Raw genomic sequence first — 22,624 nt, forward strand, 5'->3', positions numbered from 1 at the left:
AAAACTGTCAAGTTCCGCTGACTATACATCACTTCATGGTGAACTGTCCAAAATTCCATAGAGAACGTCAAAGAGCCTTTCAATCAATAATGAATAAACAAAACAATCTAATGCTTAAAACAATTTTAGATGACTGGCCAAATATAACCGAAGTTTTCTCCTTCCTTAAGTTAACTGGATACTTTCAAAACATATAAAATTAATAGTACACCTTTTATAGAGAAGCTACACAAATATATATAGCAAAGTCTTGGTTCTGCCATAAACCACAAGTAAAGTAAAAAAATGCTGATATACAAAACTCTCCTACCTAGGCTAGGTGCATTATAGCCTAAGCTGCTCTTGCGCCAATAGCTTTCAAATAACAACAACAACAGCATCCAATTGATGCTGGTGGACAATGCAATGTTGAGTCTGTTTGGTGTGACATAAGCACTGGGAAAGGAAAAATGAGAGTAGGTGTGTGTTATAGGCCCATTTCCAGTCTATGGGTACTGGGAGGTACCCATAGACTGGAAATGTGCAAATATGACCCCAGTTCACAAAGGGGGATCAAAGGGAGACACAAATAATTACAGACCTGTTAGTTTAACTTCTGTTTCAGGGAAATTAATGGAGGCACTGGTTAAAGAAGCATTGCGGGATCATCTAGACAACGCTTCAGTTATAGCTCAGACACAGCATGGTTTTGTTAAGGGAAAGTCTTCTCTGACCAAGTTGATTGGATACTATGATGTAGTCACAAAGGAACTGCATGCAAAGAATCATTTTGATATCATATATTTGGATCTTAGAAAGGCTTTTGATACTGTTGCACATGGAAGGCTGCTGCACAAATTGGAACAGTGTGACATTGGAGGCAAATTGCTGCCATGGATAAAGAGATGGTTGAGTGAGAGAAGACAGAGAGTGGTAATCAATGGACATTGCTCTTCGTGAACTAATGTTATTAGTAGAGTCCCTCAGGGTCCAGTGCTGGGTGCATTGTTGTTTTCTGTATTTATAAATGATATTGATGATGGTATATCAGGCTTAATGTCCAAGTTTTCAGATGATACGAAGGTCAGCAGGGTTGCTAATGACACTAATGACAGTACGCTGCTGCAACAGGATCTAGAAACGTTGAGTAGATGGGCTGAGAGGTGGCAACTAAAGTTTAACATTGACAAATGTAAAGTACTGCATAAGCACTGAGAAAGGAAAAATGAGAGTAGGTGTGTGTTATAGGCCTAATGAAATCTGATGAGTGTAATGAGCAATTGTGCAGAAAAATAAGAGTAGGCCAGTAAATCAGAGTGTGGTAAAGGGGGATTTTAATGGGAAGCAGTAACCCCCGAGTAACGTATCAGAGGTAGAGAGTGAAAAGGACCTCGGAGTAATTGTGCAATGAGATATGAAGTTTTCTGAGCAGTGCAGACGATCTGCAAGGGTAGCTGATGTGTCTTGTCAATGATATACAGGAATTTTTCTAGCATGGATAAGAAGGTGATTATCCCCTTGTATAAGGCAGTGGTCCGGCCGCACCTTGAGTACTGTATACAGGTCTGGAGGCCTCATTTCAAGAAGGATGTAGAGCTGCTGGAACGAGTACAGAGAAGGGCAACAAGATTAGTGAATGGAACAAAGGGTTGCTCTTACGAAGAAAGTCTTAAGTTTTGCAAATTACAGTGTCTGGAAACTAGGCACCTGCGATGTGATCCGATTGAGGCGTATAAAGCCTTGAATGTTTTGAGCATGCTCAATGCTGATGGGATTCTTATTCTTGCTCAGAATGCACTCTCGCCTGAGAGGGCATAAATTCAAATTGAGGAAAGACAGTTGTGGGGTAGATGCTTGGAAGTTTGCCTTTAGCCAGCGGGTGGTTGATTGATGGAACAAACTTCCATCTGTCGTAGAAGTTGACAGCTTAAACAGATTCAAGGTAGAACTAGACAAACATTTGGAGTGAGTGAATGGGTGAAATGAGAAGGGGGTGTGTTTTTTTTTTTTTTTTTTTTTTTTGCTGATGCTATATAAGCTTTCTTGCATAAAATTCCCTTCCTAATGCTAAAGCTAAAATTGCTAATGCATTGCCCTCTTTTGACACATTTGCACATACAATAGGCATAAGTATGAAAGCTTAGTGGTACGGTGTTAAAAATTTCTGTACACTTAATGTATAACACTTCCAATGGTAACCCATCGAGTTTCATGCAATTTCAATAACATCTTTTAATTACAGGTCCTGAAGGGAGGGAGCACCTGGTAGATGACCCATTCTGTAGAACACTTGCAACATCAATCACTCCAGAAGTTGTTGACAGCAGATCAAGAATGCACAAGAGTTGCCAAGTCCAGTGAACATTCACATTGTTTTCAAGCAGATTCAGAAGACTTCCTTGCAGTGTTTGTGACCATGGATGAGATGTGGGTCTATCACTTTGAACCAGAAACAAAGAAGTCCAAACAGTGGTAAACACTGTTATTCCCTTAAAAGAAAGCCAAGCTAATTCTTTTTGCTGGCAAGGTGATGACATCAGTTTTTTGAGATGCTAATGGAGTTGCTAGTGAATTATCTTTAGAAAGGAGATACAATTACAGGGGTATATCAGACCTTGTGAAGTGTTTGCATGAAAACATCAAAGACAAAAGCTGAGGAAAGCTCAGTAGACTCTTGTTCCACCAGGGCAACACGCCTTCTCGCAAGTCTGTCATTGTCATGGCTGAACTTTTTTTTTTCTTTTTTTTTTTTATGAAAACCCCAAGCACAAAAGGAATTAGAACCTGTAGTACTTGGAACCATGCATGGGTTGAAGGTTGAGATGAAAGAAGATACTTGTTAACATTAGACGTGAATTTCTGTAGATTGTAATTTTCAGGAAATACATATGAAGGGAGATTCTCAGAAAACAGAAGTTGAGGGAATAAATAAGGAAGAAGAAAAGTTCATTCTATGAGTTTGAAGTTGATCACTAAAAGGATGCTGACCGGTTGTCGCATGTGTTCAAAGTGATTAGGAAGAGAGAGAGCAGAAATTATAGAATAAAATTCAGAATGGTGCCCGTGGAAGTACAGTGCCCCACCCACTCCCCACTTTACGATTGGTTTGCTATACGATCAGATCACTTTACGATGGACCCGCCATTCACCATATGATATGTGGTAAACACCAGTCATTATGGTCACGTTTACAAATTGAATTTTAATTCTTTTAAACAGCGAAAATAGGAGGAATATTGAAAGAGCATGGGCCAGTGGAATCAGTAACTAAAATAAAGCGAGACGAGGCTACTAGAGTGGTTGCTGACGAGGCTACTAGAGACGGTCGTTTTCAAAGCCGCTAAGTGGATTTTTGTTAATTATTGATTTGAAATTATTGTTTTTCTAAAACTTTTGATTTAAATTTAGTAGTATAACATTATTTTGTGATTTTCTGATTAATTTGGTGTATTTATTCTTTACTCGGCCTTGTAATTGCATAAAAGTATCGGTAAAGGTTTCCACCTGTTTCAACTCCGCTAACCGTTCGTAATTTTCCCGCCTTTGTGATACGATATACCGTACTAGATAGCGTTAGTTGAACTTCGTTAGCAGTTAAATTGTACGTTTAAATAAATACATATAACGACTTAGATTACAAACGTAATATAATTAATTTTATTTAACATAATTAATTATACATATAACCACTTAGGTTACGTAACATAAATAATTAGTAAAAACAAATAATTAATACATAACTTGATACGAAAGTTATATAAAGGGATTTCGCAGATAACACTCGTTACTGAAACGTAAATATTTCGTAGATAACACTCGTTACTGAAACGTAAATATTCCGTAGATAACACTCGTTACTGAAACATAAATATAGCGTTATAACTGTGTTTGGATACAAGTTTAGGATTTAATTTTGTACAGAAATTGAAATTTTATTGAAAGTAAATCTAAATCATGACTCAAACCAGAGCAGCAAAGCAAAGGGCTCAAGCTAATGGGAATGCTGTGGCCCAGGGGAGAACTGAGGGGGGCAGTTGTCCTCTGAATCACAGCCTTGTAAGATGCACTATTTGCTTGATGTTTGCGGAGCAGTCAAGTATGGGACATGATACTGCCATGGGGGATGTCTTTGTGTGTGTGCGATGCAAGGAGTGTAAGGAGATAAGGCGACAACTCAGCGTTGTTATGGGCCTATATGAGAGCTTGAAGGATAGGGTGGATGCCCTCGAAGGATTACAAGTGAGGGGCCCATCAAGCTCTCAGCTGCCCACACCAATGCCAGAGCTTGCACTTGGTCATCGCGGAACACAGCGGCAACCCCCAAGGCAGAATGCGCTGGTCCCAAAGGAACTAGTAGTTGTTGGTGACTCTATTGTCAGGGAAACGGGAAACATGCTTTGTAAAAAGGATAGGTGGAATAGGACCAGGGTATGTCTGCCAGGGGCAAAAGTTGATGACGTTGTAGAGCGGATATCATCTTTTAAGGGCACAAAAGGTGATATAGTTGTACACGTTGGCACTAATGACATTAAGAGTAGGAGACCGGCGGAATTACTTGACAAGTACAGGTCACTGATGAAAAAAAGCCGTGAATTAGGGTTGAAATTGAAAGTGTCTGCAATTCTGCCCAGACACGATAGGAGGGAGTATATGATGAGAGCCCTGTCAATCAATTCGGCCCTGGAAAGATTGTGCAGGGCTCAAGGGGTAGAATTTTTTTCAGCCTGGTCTGTACTTGTTAACAGGAGAGACTGCTTCTACAGGGATGGGATACACTTAAATAGAAAGGGTGCAAGAATGTTTGCTGATGCTATCGAGGCAATGTTAGGTGGGTCGGAAAACTGCTAGATTGGGGGGATACAAGGACTAATAGATTAACAGTAGCCACTGGCAGAGGTGAAAGTGATTCTTGCACTGCTTCTATTGGAATGAGCCGCAGCCTGGAAAATAAGATGCAGGATATTTCAGAGACTGCTGGGAATCATTGGGGTACAAGTAAACACATGGGTTGTGTTAGGGTAGCTAAGAAAAAGAACAGGTGCATGTATACTTGTGTGTACACCAATGCTAGGAGTTTAGTAAATAAATTTGATGAATTTGAGGTATTGCTCAAAACATCAAAGGCAGATATTGTGGGGATTTCAGAGACGTGGTGTCACACAGATATAAGAAATGCAGAACTGGAATTTGGGGAGTACAATGTGTACAGAAAGGATAGACAGGATAGGAAGGGAGGAGGGGTTATGCTATTAATTAAGAAACACATAAAATCCAAGGAAGTGAAGCCAGTCGACATCGCTGGACAGTGCAGTGTCGAGTCAGTTTGGTGTGACATAAGCATTGGGAGATCAAAATTGAGAGTAGGAGTGTGCTATAGGCCTAATGACTCTGATGAGTATAATAAGAAACTGTTCGGAGAAATAGAGTGGGCCAGTAAATCAGAGAGTCTTATAATGGGGGATTTTAATTTCCCAGATATTGACTGGAATTTGGGGGCTGGTCACTCACACAGTAGCAAGGCTTTTGTGGATTTATTGGATGATTGTTTTCTACATCAGCATGTTCGGGAGGCAACTAGAGGGAGTAATACTCTTGATTTGATTATCAGTAGTGATTCTTCATGCATTCAGAATCTGCAGATAAATGAACCACTTGGTGGCAGTGATCACAGTGTGCTGAAGTGGGAGTTACTCAAAGAGGTAACTACCATTAGGGGTAAAGGGAAGGGGTATTGCTTTCGTAAAGGCGACTACAATGGACTGAGACAGTATTTAAATTCTATACAGTGGGATCAACTGATGATATTGCCAACAGCAAATTCAAAATGGGAAGCATTCAAAGAACTTATCGTGGAAGCTACTAGGCTTTACATACCAACTAAGAAATATTGTTCAAGGTTTAGGCCTAAATGGTTGTCAGATGAACTAATGAGGCATATGGCAGAGAAGAAAAATGCATGGGATACATACAAATTAACACGTGACACGGATGCCTATGATAGATACAAGTTGATCTGTAACCAAGTTACAAAGGAGGTTAGGCAGGCGAAGGCAGATTACGAGAGATCCTTGGCAAGGGATGCGAAGAAAAACAGCAAAGAGTTCTTTACTTATGTAAACTCTAGAAGGAAGGGGATGAATCAGATTGGTCCACTTGAGATCGATGGGTCAACTGTTGATGACCCTGCTCGGGTAGCTAACAAACTAAATGAATATTTTGCATCGACATTCACACATGAGGAGTTATTCAGCGAGGGGAATGCCAGAGGTGTATTCAACTCTAGCAGTAAGCTAGAGAATCTTGTAATAACTGAGAGCAAAGTGGAGGAGAAATTGTTGAAGATAAACACAAGAAAGGCACCTGGGGTGGATGGGATCTATCCAGTTATATTAAAGGAGGCAGCAAAGGAGGTAAGCAAACCCTTAGCCATAATTATGAGAGCTTCCTTGGACTCAGGGGAGGTACCCATTGACTGGAGATGTGCAAATGTGACCCCAATTCACAAAGGGGGATCAAAGGCTGACACAAGTAATTATAGACCTGTGAGTTTAACTTCTGTTCCCGGAAAATTAATGGAGGCACTGGTGAAAGAAGCACTGCAGGATCATCTAGACAAGACTTCAGTTATAGCTAGGACACAGCATGGTTTTGTTAAGGGGAAGTCTTGCCTGACCAATTTGATTGGATACTATGATGCAGTCACAAAAGAACTGGATGCAGGGAATAACTTTGATATTATATACTTGGATCTTAGAAAGGCTTTTGATACTGTTGCACATGGAAGACTGCTGCACAAATTGGAGCAGTGTGGCATTGGAGGCAAGTTGCTGCTATGGATAAAGGGGTGGTTGAGGGGGAGAAGACAGAGAGTGGTAATCAATGGACACTGCTCATCGTGGACTAATGTTATTAGTGGAGTCCCTCAGGGTTCAGTATTGGGGCCTTTATTGTTTTCTGTATTTATAAATGATATTGATGATGGTATATCAGGCTTAATGTCCAAGTTTGCAGACGATACAAAGGTTGGCAGGGTTGTCAAGGACACTACTGACACTATGCTGCTGCAACAGGATTTGGAAAGGTTGAGCAGATGGGCTTCGAGGTGGCAAATGAAGTTTAACATTGACAAATGTAAAGTACTACATATGGGAAACAGCAACCCCAGAGCAACGTATCAACTCTGTGGTACTACACTGACAGTGGTAGAGAATGAAAGGGACCTGGGGGTGGTGGTGCAGGCAGATATGAAGTTCTCTGAGCAGTGCAGACGAGCTGCAAGAGTAGCTCATGGTGTATTGTCAATGATATATAGAAATTTTTCTAGCAGGGATAAGGAGGTGATTATTCCCTTGTATAAGGCAATGGTCAGGCCACACCTAGAGTACTGTATACAGGCCTGGAGGCCTCATTTCAGGAAGGATGTAGAGCTGCTGGAACGAGTACAGAGAAGGGCAACTAGATTGGTGAATGGGACAAAGGGGTTCTCTTACGAAGAAAGGCTTAAGTTTTGCAAATTACAGTGTCTGGAAACTAGGCACCAGCGGGGTGATCTGATAGAGGTGTACAAAGCCTTGAATGGTTTGAGCATGCTCAATGCTGATGGGATTCTTCCTCTAGCTCAGAAAAATCACCTGAGAGGGCATAAATTCAAATTGAGGAAAGACAGATGTAGGATAGATGTGCGGAAATTTGCCTTTAGCCAGCGGGTGGTTGGTGGGTGGAACAGACTTCCATCCCTTGTCGTGGAAGTTGATAGCCTAAATAAGTTTAAGGCTCAGCTGGACAGGTATTTCGAACGAACAGAGGGGTGAAGTGGAAGTGGTTATTTTTATTTATTTATGTTACTTTTTTTTTTTTTTTTTTTTTTTTTTTGGCTGATGCTGCATAAGCTTGCTTTCTTGCATCAAATGCCTCTACTAATGCTAATGCTAATGCTAATGCTAAATTTTAATACAACAAGTAGCTTTCAGGGTGATGAACCCCTTCCTGAGTAAGAAGGGTACATACATGCAGAAATGCAAACATAACATGAAATGTTAGGAATGGAATAAATTATGCTAAATATGTTGTGCTTGATCAGATGATTGGGAGAGTGCGTACAAGGCTGACCTTACCAATTATGAATACCCAGCCCATGTGTTAGACAGGTGCTTACTACAAGCACAAGAGCTTGCAAGTCATCCGAGGCCCTCGTCCCCTCGCAACAGTGACAGTGTACCTATTGCTTATATTCCGTATTACCCAGGTGTCTCAGAGCAGATTTCTAAGATCCTGCATGAGTACCACAAGAAATGCATACCACTTCCTGGTAGGAGTCTATGATCTCTGGTCTTGAGATTAAAAATGCCCATCGCCCCTCTCTTACGCAGCAGCATTGTATACCAGATTACTTGCTACGATTGTGCCAGCCGCTATGTAGGGGAAAGCTCGAGATGTCTTCAGGACCACCTCACAGAACATGACAGGTCCATCCACATGGGTGACTCTGAACACTGCAATTGCAGAACATTTTTGGTCAACTCACCTCATCATGACCTCAATCCCAGGCGTAATAGTGAGGTTATCAACCAATCTCAACACTACTATCACCACCTATGGTTAGAGTCCCTAAATATATCCAGCTGTCACAAAGTTTTAAATCGCAGTAAAGGTACAAGACTACACCCAATTTTGGAGTCAGTAGTTTTGAAACACCACAAATGCTGGCAGCGATCCCATATACATGCCACACGCCAACAACAGTCGCCTGATCTGGCCTAATGAATGACTGAACACTCTTGCGTTCATGTATGCACTCTCCCAATCATCTGATCACGCACCGCGTATTTAGTATAATTTATTCCATTCCAAACATATTTTGTTATATTTGCATTTCTGTATGTATGTATTTACATTTCTTCTGAGGAAGGGGTTCGTCACCCTGAAAGCTACTTGTCGTATTAAAACTTATTTATTTTAGTTACTGCTTCCACTGGCTCTTCTATATTTCTCTTCTTCTAGAAGGAATATTATTCACAGGCTATAAAAGTAAAGATATAAATCACAAATTTATGCTTTATTACCTTGCCAATTAACAAAATTAAATGATATGTGAAAATGGGAAGAATATTTTCCACAGGTTAGCAAAATAAAAATAAATTTATGCTTACGTACATAGATTAATTACTATTGTAATATGTATATGCTAACTAATTGATATTTCTGTTCACTGACTTTTTTTTGTTGTAAAATTTAAAACAATAAAAAAGATAAGCAATTAATCAAAGGACACAGCACACACAAATTGCAACTAAGACGATACACGTAAGTGAGATGGAGTAACAAGTTTATGAAGCTTAAAAAGTAGGAATGAAGAGAAGATTCTGAAAATTTATTTATGTTTTTTATATGATTGAAGAGGAAGGAAACACATTTCAGCATAATAATGTAAAAACTCACAGAATTCCAGCAATGGATATTATTGCAAATGCAATAAGATACAGTTTGCTACCCTTTTATAATAGATTGCACTAACAGAAAAGCCCAACAAACCGGAAACTGCAAATTGTTTTCATTTTTTAATGTAGTGACCTCCAGAAATGTGCTTTAGAAAAATATCACAAAGGCATTCAAAATTGATTCTTATAACCAAATGTATGATAACAGTGAAATATAGTGCATTTTAATTAGTTTTCCGAAATTTGATTCTAGTAAAGGGACTGATTCTACTAACCAGTGACCATGTTAAGAGGCGCCTATAACTTATTTCACTTTACAATAGGCTTGGCTTATGATTGTCTCTGACCAAACCATGTAGTCCTTCCTCTCAGCCTTTAAAAGCCTTTGTAAATGTGTTGGTCGCATGTTCTGTTTTTGCATCTTTTATTTGAAGTGATTTTTTTGTTGTGCTTTAATAAATATTAGTTTTAATCAATATGTACAATTTTCATTATAAAAATCCCTTTTATAGAGATAAATAGGTTAGTTATATAGCAGAAGCTGGCTGGGGTTGTGAACATTAAAATCACCATAAAGATTACCTCACTGTTAGGAAAGTTGGACTGGATAAAGTCAAGTTTCAAAGTGAGGAAGTCAAAGAGTTCCTAGTGATTAGGGGAGTTGAGAGAACAATAGAGGCAACAAAAAAATTTGACAGAATGGAGTAGAGTGATTTTCAGCCAGAGAAGATCAGAAAGAGAGGATTCCAGATTATTAAAAAAGTCTCTGACAGGGAATATCAGAGCACATCTGAAGCAAAAGGAATCATACAGCAAATAATTAAGACAATGGAGATGAGCAGTAGGTGAATCAATCTATAAAAGCAATTTTGCTAGAAAAAGTAAGTGGGGCTTGGCAGACTGTAAGTGGAAATGGACATCATTGAGATTGGAACTGAGACCATGTATATTTGGGAAAAGAACAAGAAATTTGTGGGAGGTTTAAATCATTTTGCGGTTAAGTTTGTTCTGGAGACATGAATGCAATTTTTAGATGTGGCAAACACACAGCAAGAATATACCGAAATCCTTGACATAACGTGGACTCAATGATGTCCCCCCCCACTCGGATTCTCTCCTGTCACTATCTGGCAGATTAAAGGCAGCAAGATACTAGCTGATCTGAAAGCCTCCTAGATGGTTACCAATAGGTTTGGTTCGGTGGACTATCTAATAACCAGCCTATGAACACTGTTTTAGAGCTGTACCCTTGAAATGTAAGGAAAAGTGGACCTTGCCCATCATAACCTGAAAAGACATCACTTATACTGTATGGGAAGAGATGTGGGGGGTTGCTGGAGCTTTGCTCTGGAAACTAAATGTGGGTTCCACCACATCAAGCTTTCAATAAGCATAGTGGTGGTATTGCACCAGTTGATAAGAGTCATCTACCACCTGGTAGAATGGAGGGGCAACATTCCTCCATATGGCATGAAAACCACATCTCGACCTCTGCTAATGTTGGTTTGTATTTGGGTGATTACCTCCAGTATACTAGGAGCCATATTTCAGGACTTGCACATGGGAGTTATACTAGGGATTACTAACAGTCCCACCATCATAATTGTGCAAGCAGAGTTCACAACGACCGGACTTCAGTGAAATTTGGTCCACTTGACTCAAGTATGACCAGAATATCAGTTCCATCGACATGTTAATTTATTTCAAAGCAGCACTCCTCATGCAGTGCAGCTTTGTTCCTTTATTCCTTTGATCCTTGATGCTCTCACAGACATCCTGGAACAAAGCTGCACTGCATGAGTGCTGCTTTGAAATCTTGGGCCATCCTTCATATTCTTCAGATCTAGCACCATTAGACTTTCACATATTTCCAAACTTGAAAAAATACCTGGCTGGTATCCATTTTCTCACAGATAGTGACATCATTGCTGCATTGGATGCATTCCTGGAGGCCCAAGAGTAACTTTCTTTGCAACTAAAAACAATGCATTGTAGCATTGGTGGCAAAGGTGTATTAACTCCAAAGGGGAATGTGTTAAAAAGTAATGTGTTATTAGACTCCTTAAATAAACTCTTCATACTCATGCCAAGAACTTTTCAAAAGCCTCCCATATGTTCATAAGCACCAATTCACTTCATGTCCATCTGCACATGAAGACTTATTTCCCAATGGACTGATTTTCATGAAATTTTATATTTTGGTCTTTTGAGAAAGATTTGACAAGCCATCCCAAATTTCTTGGAAGATGGACAAAGAAAAATCCCGCAATTTTTATTATTATTATTTTTTTCCCTCATACATATTGCATAAGCTGGCCATATATCATATTCAAGTAAATCCAGCTGGAGCACCAGCTGGATTTACTTGAAATTTTATATTTTGCTCTTTTAGAAAGAGTTGACAAGGCATCCCAGATTTCACTAAAATTGTATATATTTATATATGCAATTTTAATTTATATAATTGAATATATTGTATATAATATTTTATATTATAAAATATATAAAATAAAATATATACACAATATATTTATATATTTTATATACGTATATAAAATTTATATATATACGTGTGTGTGTGTAAATGTACACTGAATTGAAAACAATTACTGTTATGTATTATTAATAATCATTTTAGGAATTAATTGGCAACATGATAATTAGTTATTCTTGAAAAAGTCTTTTCATTAGTTATTCTTGAAAAAGCAAAAATTCAATTAATAATGAAGAAATTGAATGCACCTGAAATGTAGTACACTGCATATTAACTTGCTTGTTTACTCCAAAATGGAGCCTTAAAGAATTTTTTATAACTATAATTGGGGAGAAATGCCGTACTTGGTAAATCCAAAAATTCACTTTTTTTTCTTTTTTTTTTAAGTCTTCCAAATTTTTCCTTGGTTGATGCTGACATGCTTGCTCAGGGGTTAACAGAACTCTCTGAAAATACTTTTTACATTTTCATATTTGTGTAGTACTCATTCATTCTACTAGAACATCATTTGATCGTATAAAGAGATTGAAGGAGTACCACTTTCATGATGTAAAGGGAGTAAATTCTGGGCTGTGTTTATCACAAATTTATGTATTTCTGTTACATGGTTTGGGTTTTGTATTAGGTTGCTCTCTATCTGTGGCCTTAACATCATAAATTTAATGAATTTGTGATGTTAAGGAGTAGAATAACCTGAAAACCTAATCATCCTTATTTCAAAACATGAAATAAGGATGATTAGGTTTTCAATTAGGTCATCAATCTTTCATGTATTTCTGTTACATGGTTTGGGTTTTGTATTAGGTTATTGTCTGTCTGTGGCCTTAGCATCATAAATTTAATGAGTTTGTGATGTTAAGGAGTAGAATAACTCCTTAACATCACAAATAACTCCTTAACATTTCAAAACAAAATAAAATTATAAAAAACATAAACAAGAGAAGTGAAAGGGAAAGACTAAAGCAACACTCCACCTTCAGAGGAATGAACACACTCAAAGAGACATATGCCCACACCACCAAAGAAGAAACACTACTTAAATAATACAAACCACCACAAGATAGAAACAGGGAGCTTACAAACACTATCTCAGTCACTCAGTCACTATCTCTAGCAGAACTAGTAAAAGTTTTGTTTATTGAAAATGTGCAAAAATAGTGTAACTTATGTTTAAATTTAAAAAATAAAATATTGTATATAATAATTATTGCAGTCCATTAACAAAAGGTCAAGCACTGGTTGCTGCAAGCAGAATTCAAAGGAACAAAAAGTCTAGAAATAAAAAAAAATTTGAGCACCTTTTATGTGCCCAATCTTGTCTGTTACTTCTTGGAAAGCAACCACAGCTGGATTAGCAACACTCCTGGCATTATTAGACAAATAAATAATTTTTTTACTACCCTTACACCATCCATTATAACTGCTTAAGTAGGTTTTTTGGTTGATATCTTTTTCCCCATGTTATATGAGATCTCTCACAAATGTTTGTAGGGTGGGTGCAATTGGAACCTTGATGCATGTCTCTGGTTTAACTTGCATCCACCTTGAGAATATTTGTGAAAGGCTTTAATAAAATTACCACGTTCTCTAAACCCTTAATCCCTCCCCTGTGACTTCAGTGAAGACTCTTGTGCCTCCTCTGTTCAAATTAACATCATCTCTATTAAGTAAATTCACTTCACCAATTAGGGCAATCTTCCAAGTCTGAAGTTAATCAACAAGGCCTTCATCATAAAATTCGTCTTATCATGTGAGCAAAATTGCAGACACAAGAACATTTTGACCTGACATGCAACATTTTTTGCAGCATGACCTTCTGAACCAGATCCTCAATTCAGTTATGCATTAAATCAGTAGTATCCATGTATATAATCATACATCCTTTAGTCCTTTTAAGAATTGACAACTGGTCTGTAGCATTCAGACCCATCATGGCATGACCCCTGGCAGCATGCCATGATGGGTATATTGTATGGTATTTTTATGTACAATCAAGATTAATTAAGATTAATTCTCAATCTTCCCACAAGGCAGACATAGTCTGGTTCTGTTTCATCTGTCTTTTACACAGAAAATATTCCCAGTTTCCCTTATGATAGAATCTCCCAATGAAGTTATCTCATCGTTGACCAGAGCATTCAGTGCCTGATGTTTCATTTCTTAGGACCAGTCATTTGGAATTGCTTGACTTGACACATTACTAATCACTTGAATGTCTGCCGATTGCTCGGTCTTAATATTTTCAAAGGCAACTACTCACTTCTTCAAAAACTCAATTTTGCCTGTTAATACACCAAGGTAGCTGCAAAGCAGTATCACATTGCCAAATAACACAAGTAGGATATGTAAATTAGGAAATGTAGGTCAGCAGAAAGGCAAGTAGGAAGCAAACACAAAAATCGTAAGTTCTGCTTTCCATACACTTGTCACATAAAAATGCATCACTGTCATTTACAGTCATAACAACCCAACATGTCATCCAACACTACCTTCAGCTCCCACCAGATCCTTTCTCAGTAGTCTTATTTCTAGCCATAATTATGTCTCTAACTATAATTAATTATTTATCTAGATGCTTTTAGTGTATTAACTAAGGTTCTATAGCAATGGAATTCTTAGTTTCCAAAAAATTACTGGTATAGCAGTAGTATGTATAACAAGTTATAATTATTTAAATATTTAGCTAAAAACAAAATAAAAGCAGTGTGATTAGGGCTCTTAAAACTGTTACTTTACTTTTATTTACAAAGTTAGTTATAAAAAAAAACAAAAAACTCAAGATTCATACAATTATGAAGTTCCTACCAAAATAAGAAATAGTTGTATAGTGGTGAGCTAAAACTATTTAAATATTCAAATAATTAGAAAAATAAGGCAACTTACATGATTAGAGCTCTTAAAGGCTATTCCTTTACTACAGTTTATATAGTTAGTTTACTTAGGAAACTTTACTTAGGAAATTTTCATCAAAATTACAGTAGCAATGGTCATATATGGTTATATATTTAAATAAATACAAAAATAAGTTTAGCTAAATGATTAGGGCACTTAAAATTGTTCCTTTATTTTGATAATTCCTATATAAATACCAAGAGCAAAGACTATAACATTTATGAATATTACTAGGATGGCTATTATTTTTGCATTCATTCTTATTTTATTTATTTATATTAGTGCGAAAACTTAAATGATGCAGAACAGATGACTTGGTTAATCATCAATTATGTGAATGAACTGGTCCAACTTTCTTTGGAAACACCTGTACAAGATTTCATTAGGTATGTATAAATTTGTAGTGTGTGTTTTTATTAAAGCATTAATTGCTAAGGGCACCTCATGAACTTTGCATATAATGGCAGTTATCACTTTTTCCATAACTGGGCAATTACGTAGAAATTATGATTTTGTGTATTTCATTAAAAATTAATTAATTAAAGCATCATTAATCAAAGCATAATATTGTTTGATAAATCATAGACTGCACACCATGGGCCATCCATACCACTTGTTGGCCTTATTGTGACTTCTCCCCATCCTCCTCTTCCTCTAATATTTCTAATTCAGTCCCTCCAAGTGTGTGTTATTTTAGCATTGTAATTTTTCAACTGTTTGGTGTGACATAAGCTCTGGTAAAGGGCAAATGAGAGTAGGTGTGCGTTATAGGCCTAATGAATCTGATGAGTATAATGAGCAATTGTGTAGAGAAATAGATTGGGCCAGTAAATCAGAGTGTTTTGTAATGGGGATTTTAATTTCCCAGAGATTGACTGGAATTTGTGGGTTGGTCACTCACACACTAGCAAGGCTTTTGTGGATTTATTGGATGATTGTTTTCTACAGGAGCATGTTCGGGAGGCAACTAGAGGGAGTAATACTCTTGATCTGATTATCAGTAGTGATTCTTCATGCAATGAGAATCTGTGGATAATGGAACCACTAGGTGGCAGTGATCACAAGTGGCAGTGCTGAAGTGGGATTTACTCAAAGAGGTAACTACCATCAGGGGTAAAGGGAAGGGTTTTTGCTTTCGCAAAGTGACTATGGTGGTCTGAGACGGTATTTAAATTCTATATGGTGGGACCAACTGGTGATATTACTAACAGCAAATTCAGAATGACAAGCATTCAAAGAAATAGTCTTGGAAGCCACTAGGCTTTTCATACCAACTAAGAAATGTTGTTCAAGGTTTAGGCCTAAATGGATGTCAGATGAACTAATTAGGCATGTGGCAGAGAAGAAAAATTGCATAGGATACATATAAATTAACAGGTGACACAGAAGCCTATGATATATATATATAAGCTAGTCTGTAACCAAGTCACAAAAGAGGTTAGGCAGGCAAAGGCAGATTACAAGAAATCTTTGGCAAAGGATGCAAATAAAAACAGCAAAGAGTTCTTTATTTATGTGAACTCTAGAAGGAAGGGGATGAATCAGATTGGTCCACTTGATATCGATGGTTCAACTGTTGATGATCCTGCTCAGGTAGCTAACAAACTAAATAAATATTATGCATTTACATTCACACTTGAGGAGTTATTCAGGGAGGGGAATTCCAGAGGTATATTAAACTCTGGCAGTAAGCTAGATAATCTTAATAACTGCGAGTAAAATGGAGGAGAAATTGTTGAAGATAAACATAAGAAAGGCACCTGGGGTGGATGGAATCTATCCAGTTATATTAAAGGAGGCAGCAAAAGAAGTAAGCAAACACTTAGCCATAATTATGAGAGCTTCCTTGGACTCAGGGGAGGTATCCATGGACTGGAAATGTGCAAATGTGACCCCAATCCACAAAGGAAGACACAGGTAATTTCAGACCTGTTAGTTTTACTTCTGTTCCAGGAAAATTAATGGAGGCACTGGTTAAAGAAGCATTGTAGGATCATCTAGACAAGACTTCAGTTATAGCTTGGACACAGCATGGGTTTGTTAAGGGGAAGTCTTGTCTGATCAGTTTGATTGGATACTATGATGTAGTCACAAAGGAACTGGATGCCAGGAATAACTTTGATATCATATATTTGGATCTTAAAAAGGCTTTTGATACTGTTGCACATGGAAGACTGCTGAACAAATTGGAGCAGTGTGGCATTGGAGGCAAATTGCTGCTAAGATTGTGCAAGGCTCAAGGGGTAGAATTTTTTTCAGCCTGGACTGTACTTGTTAACAGGAGAGATTGAATCTACAGGGATGGGATACACTTAAATAGAAAGGGTGCAAGAATATTTGCTGATGCTATCGAGGCAGTGTTAGGTGGGTCGGAAAACTGCTAGCTTGGGGGGAGACAAAGACCAATAGATTGACAGTAGCCACTGGCAGAGGTGAAAAAGATTCTTGCACTGCTTCTATTAGAATGAGCAGAAGCCTGAAAAACAAGATGCATGATATTTCAGAGACTGCTGGGAGCCATTGCGGTACAAGTAAACACATGGGTTGTGTTAGGGTAGTTAAGAATAGAAACAGGTGCAGGTATACTTGCGTGTACACCAATGCTAGGTGTACACAAATTTGATGAATTTAGTAAACAAATTTGATGAATTTGAGGTATTGCTCAAAACATCAAAGGCAGATATTGTTGGGATATCAGAGACGTGGTGTCACACAGATATAAGGGATGCAGAACTGGAATTTGGGGAGTACAACGTCTACAGAAAGGATAGACAGGATAGGAAGGGGGGAGGGGGTTATGCTATTAGTTAAGAAACACATAAAAACCAAGGAAGTGAAGCCAGTCGACATTGCTGGACAGTGCAGTGTTGAGTCAGTTTGGTGTGACATAAGCATTGGGAGATCAAAATTGAGAGTAGGAGTGTGCTATAGGCCTAATGACTCTGATGAGTATAATAAGAAACTGTACAGGGAAATAGAATGGGCCAGTAAATCAGAGAGTCTTATAATGGGAGATTTTAATTTCCCAGATATTGACTGCAAATTGGGGGCTGGTCACTCACACACAAGCAGGGCTTTTGTGGATTTATTGGATGATTGTTTTCTACATCAGTATGTTCGGGAGGCAACTAGAGGGAGTAATACTCTTGATTTGATTATCAGCAGTGATTCTTCATGCATTAAGAATCTGCAGATAAATGAACCACTAGGTGGCAGTGATCACAGTGTGCTGAAGTGGGATTTACTCAAAGAGGTAACTACCATTAGGGGTAAAGGGAAGGGTTATTGCTTCCGTAAAGGCGACTACGATGGACTGAGACAGTATTTAAATTCTATACAGTGGGACCAACTGATGATGTTACCAACAGCAAATTCAAAATGGGAAGCATTCAAAGAACTTATCTTGGAAGCTACTAGGCTTTACATACCAACTAAGAAATATTGTTCAGGGTTTAGGCCAAAATGGATGTCAGATGAACTAATGAGGCATATGGCAGAGAAGAAAAATGCATGGGATACTTACAAATTAACACATGACACAGAAGCCTATGATAGATACAAGTTGATATGCAACCAAGTTACAAAGGAGGTTAGGCAGGCGAAGGCAGATTACGAGAAATCCTTGGCAAGGGATGCAAAGAAAAACAGCAAAGAGTTCTTTACTTATGTAAACTCTAGAAGGAAGGGGATGAATCAGATTGGTCCACTTGATATTGATGGGTCAACTGTTGATGATCCTGCTCAGGTAGCTAACAAACTAAATGAATATTTTGCATCTACATTCCCCCATGAGGAGTTATTCAGCGAGGGGAATGCCAGAGGTGTATTCAACTCTAGCAGTAAGCTACAGAATCTTGAAATAACTGGGAGTAAAGTGGAGGAGAAATTGTTGAAGATAAACACAAGAAAGGCACCCGGGGTGGATGGGATCTATCCAGTTATATTAAAGGAGGCAGCAAAGGAAGTAAGCAAACCCTTAGCCATAATTATGAGAGCTTCCTTGGACTCAGGGGAGGTACCCGTAGACTGGAAATGTGCAAATGTGACCCCAATTCACAAAGGAGGATCAAAGGCTGACACAAGTAATTATAGACCTGTGAGCTTAACTTCTGTTCCAGGAAAATTAATGGAGGCACTGGTTAAAGAAGCACTGCAGGATCATTTAGACAAGACTTCAGTTATAGCTCGGACACAGCATGGTTTTGTTAAAGGGAAGTCTTGCCTGACCAATTTGATTGGATACTATGATGCAGTAACAAAAGAACTGGATGCAGGGAATAGCTTTGATATTATATACTTGGATCTTAGAAAGGCTTTTGATACTGTTTCACATGGAAGACTGCTACACAAATTGGAGCAGTGTGACATTGGAGGCAAATTGCTGCTATGGATAAATGGGTGGTTGAGGGGGAGAAGATAGAGAGTGGTAATCAATGGACACTGCTCATCGTGGACTAATGTTATTAGTGGAGTCCCTCAGGGCTCAGTGTTGGGTCCATTATTGTTTTCTGTATTTATAAATGATATTAATGATGGGAATATCAAGCTTAATGTCCAAGTTTGCAGACGATACAAAGGTTGGCAGGGTTGTCAAGGACACTACTGACACTATGCTGCTGCAACAGGATCTGGAAAGGTTGAGCAGATGGGCTGAGAGGTGGCAAATGAAGTTTAACATTGACAAATAAAGTACTGCATATGGGAAGCAGTAACTCCAGAGTAACGTATCAACTGTGTGGTACTACACTGACAGTGGTAGAGAATGAAAGGGACTTGGGGGTGGTTGTGCAGGCAGATATGAAGTTCTCTGAGCAGTGGAGACGGGCTGCAATAGTAGCTCATGGAGTATTGTCAATGATATACAGGAATTTTTCCAGCAGGGATAAGGAGGTGATTATTCCCTTGTATAAGGCAATGGTCAGGCCACACCTAGAGTACTGTATACAGGTCTGGAGGCCTCATTTCAAGAAGGATGTAGAGCTGCTGGAACGAGTACAGAGAAGGGCAACAAGATTAGTGAATGGAACAAAGGGGTGCTCTTACGAAGAAAGGCTTAAGTTTTGCAAATTACAGTGTCTGGAGACTAGGCACCAGCGAGGTGATCTGATAGAAGTGTATAAAGTCTTGAATGGTTTGAGCATGCTCAATGCTGATGGGATTCTTCCTCTAGCTCAGAATAATCACCTGAGAGGGCATAAATTCAAATTGAGGAAAGACAGATGTAGGATAGACGTGCGGAAAATTGCCTTTAGCCAGCGGGTGGTTGGTTGGTGGAACAGACTTCCATCCCTTGTCGTGGAGGTTGATAGCCTAAATAAGTTTAAGGCCCAGCTGGACATATATTTTGAACGAACAGAGGGGTGAAGTGGAAGTGGGGTTTTTTTTGGCTGATGCTGCATAAGCTTGCTTTCTTGCATCAAATGCCTCTACTAATGCTAATGCTAAGGATAAAGGGATGGTTGAGTGGTAGAAGACAGATAGTGGTAATCAATGAATAAACAGAAAGTGATAGCTCATCATGAACTAATGTTATTAGTGGAGTCCCTCAGGGTTCAGTGTTGGGTCCATTGTTGTTTTCTATATTTATAAATGATATTGATGATGGTGTATATCAGGCTTAGTGTGCATGTTTGCAGATGGTATGAAGGTTGGCAGGGTTGTTAAGGACACTAATGACAGTACGCTGCTGCTGCTGCTGCTGCTGCAACAGAATCTAGAAAAGTTGAGCAGATGGGCTGAGAGGTGGCAACTGAAGTTTAATATTGACAAATAAAGTACTGCATATGGGAAGCAGTAACTCCAGAGTAACGTATCAATTGTGTGGTACTACACTGACAGTGGTAGAGTGAAAAGGAACTGGGAGTAATTGTGCAGGCAGATATGAAGTTTTCTGAGCAGTGCAGGCAGTCTGCAAAGAGTAGCTCATGGTGTCTTGTGAATGATAATAGGAATATTTCTAGCAGGGATAAGGAGGTGATTATCCCTTTGTATAAGGCAATGGTCAGGCCACACCTTGAGTACTGTATGCAGGTCTGTAGGCCTCATTTTAAGAAGGATGTAGAGCTGTTGGAATGAGCAACAAAGGGTTGCTCTTACAAAGAAAGGCTTAAGTTTTGCAAATTATAGTGTCTGGTTGATTGCTGGAACAAACTTCCATCTGCTGTTGTAGAAGTTGATAGCTTAAGCAGATTCAAAGTAGAACTAGACAAACATTTGGAGCAAGTGAATGGATGAAATGAGAAGGGGGGGGTGTTTTTTTATTTATTTAATTTTTTATTTTATTTGGCTGATGCTATATAAGCTTGCTTTCTTGCATCATCTATCCTTACTAATACTAATGCTAACTGTATAACCTTGATTTTGAGCATTGAAATTTAGTTGCCACTTATCTGACCATCTGTGAAGCTTATCTCAATCATCCTGAAGGAATATTGTTTGATTCTCATCATTAATCTCTCTCCCAATCTTCACATCATTTGCATATTTTGTCATTATGCACTATCCCTTCATCAATGTTATTTAAGGAAATCAGAAACGAGCAGTTCATCTCCTGATCCCCTGAGGAATCTCACTTCTAATCCTGGCCAATTCAGGAAAGTAACAATTAATTACAACCCATTCCTCCTGTCACATAATCATTCTATAATGCATTTAAGGATCTTACATGTGATCCCAATATGTTCCAATTTAAATAGCAATCTCTTCTCTGAGACTACTACAAAACAAGAATAGCAGTATCATGCATGAGTTGGATGTAGGAAAAAGCCTCTTATTTTAATTAGAGTTAGTTTTCCTTTTGTTTTAAGACTCATAATTTGTATTAGTAAGTCTGTATTTATATATTGGGAGAGTGGTTAATAATCAGCACCATGCAATGCTACTTCAATATAACTTTGATAGCCTTCAAGGATAGTCAGAAAAAGTACAACTGTGTTTTAATGCAGGTTACACTCGAGAAATAGCAACCCCAAACTAATTTATACTCTGGTGGGGTTGAATTAAAAACAGTAGAGGAAGAAAGGGATTTGGGAGTCATGATGTGGGCAGACTTGAAGTTCTGCAAGCAGTGTAGACTGTTATCCTGGTGAACTGTTGTTGATTTATTGAACATTTGCTTGTGGAGATAGGGAAGTCATAATCCAACTATATAAGATAATTGTAAGACTGCACTTGGAATACTGTGTTAAATCTAAAAAAAAAGACATTGAGCTTCTTGAAAGGGTCCAAAGATGGGCAGTATGCCTGGTGAGATTGTAAAAAGGATGACCATATGAGGAAAGACTGAATATGTACGCTACAGAGCTTGGTAACTAGGCCCATTGGAAGAGACTTAATTGAGGTGTATAAAGCCCTGAGAGGAGAAAATAAAAGTAATGAGGTTGAAATTTCACTGTTATAAATGTTTCCAAAACTAGAAGCTGTAAATTCAAATTACTTGAAAAGAGATTTAGACTGGTTGTGGGAATTTTTCTTTTAGCTAGTGAATTGTTAATTTTATACATTACCACTGTGCATTAGTTGAGGCTGAGTGCTTAGAAATTTAAAAGTCTGCCGGCATGTTCCTACACGAAGAAAATTATTTATATGTTTTATTATTATTTGTTTATTTTTGGCTGGTGCAGCAAATGTCTGTGGCCTCCTTGCACTATATGGCTAATACTATTATGTAGTTCACAATGATAATGTGGCATTATCATATAATGCCATATTATCATTGCAATGCAATATTTTTATAATATCAAGTTACACAATGATAATATGGCATTATTCTCATTTAAAATTAGTGTCTGCTTTCTGACTGTTATCTAGTTGATAAATTAGA

General features: G+C 38.2%; 1 protein-coding gene across 1 annotated transcript in view; it reads left to right on the forward strand.

The window, feature by feature from the left end:
* htt (huntingtin) overlaps positions 1-22,624 on the forward strand; it is a 688,215-nt gene that overhangs the window by 441,841 nt on the left and 223,750 nt on the right. The window contains exon 34 of the mRNA XM_090385445.1: positions 15,085-15,188. Coding sequence (XP_090241571.1) covers positions 15,085-15,188 — 104 coding nt within the window. The remainder of the gene's footprint in view (positions 1-15,084; positions 15,189-22,624) is intronic.

The sequence above is a fragment of the Mastigoproctus giganteus genome, chromosome 11 (assembly GCF_048544385.1).
Source record: "Mastigoproctus giganteus isolate SK-2022 chromosome 11, ASM4854438v1, whole genome shotgun sequence".
NCBI classification, from domain to species: Eukaryota; Metazoa; Arthropoda; class Arachnida; order Uropygi; family Thelyphonidae; genus Mastigoproctus; species Mastigoproctus giganteus.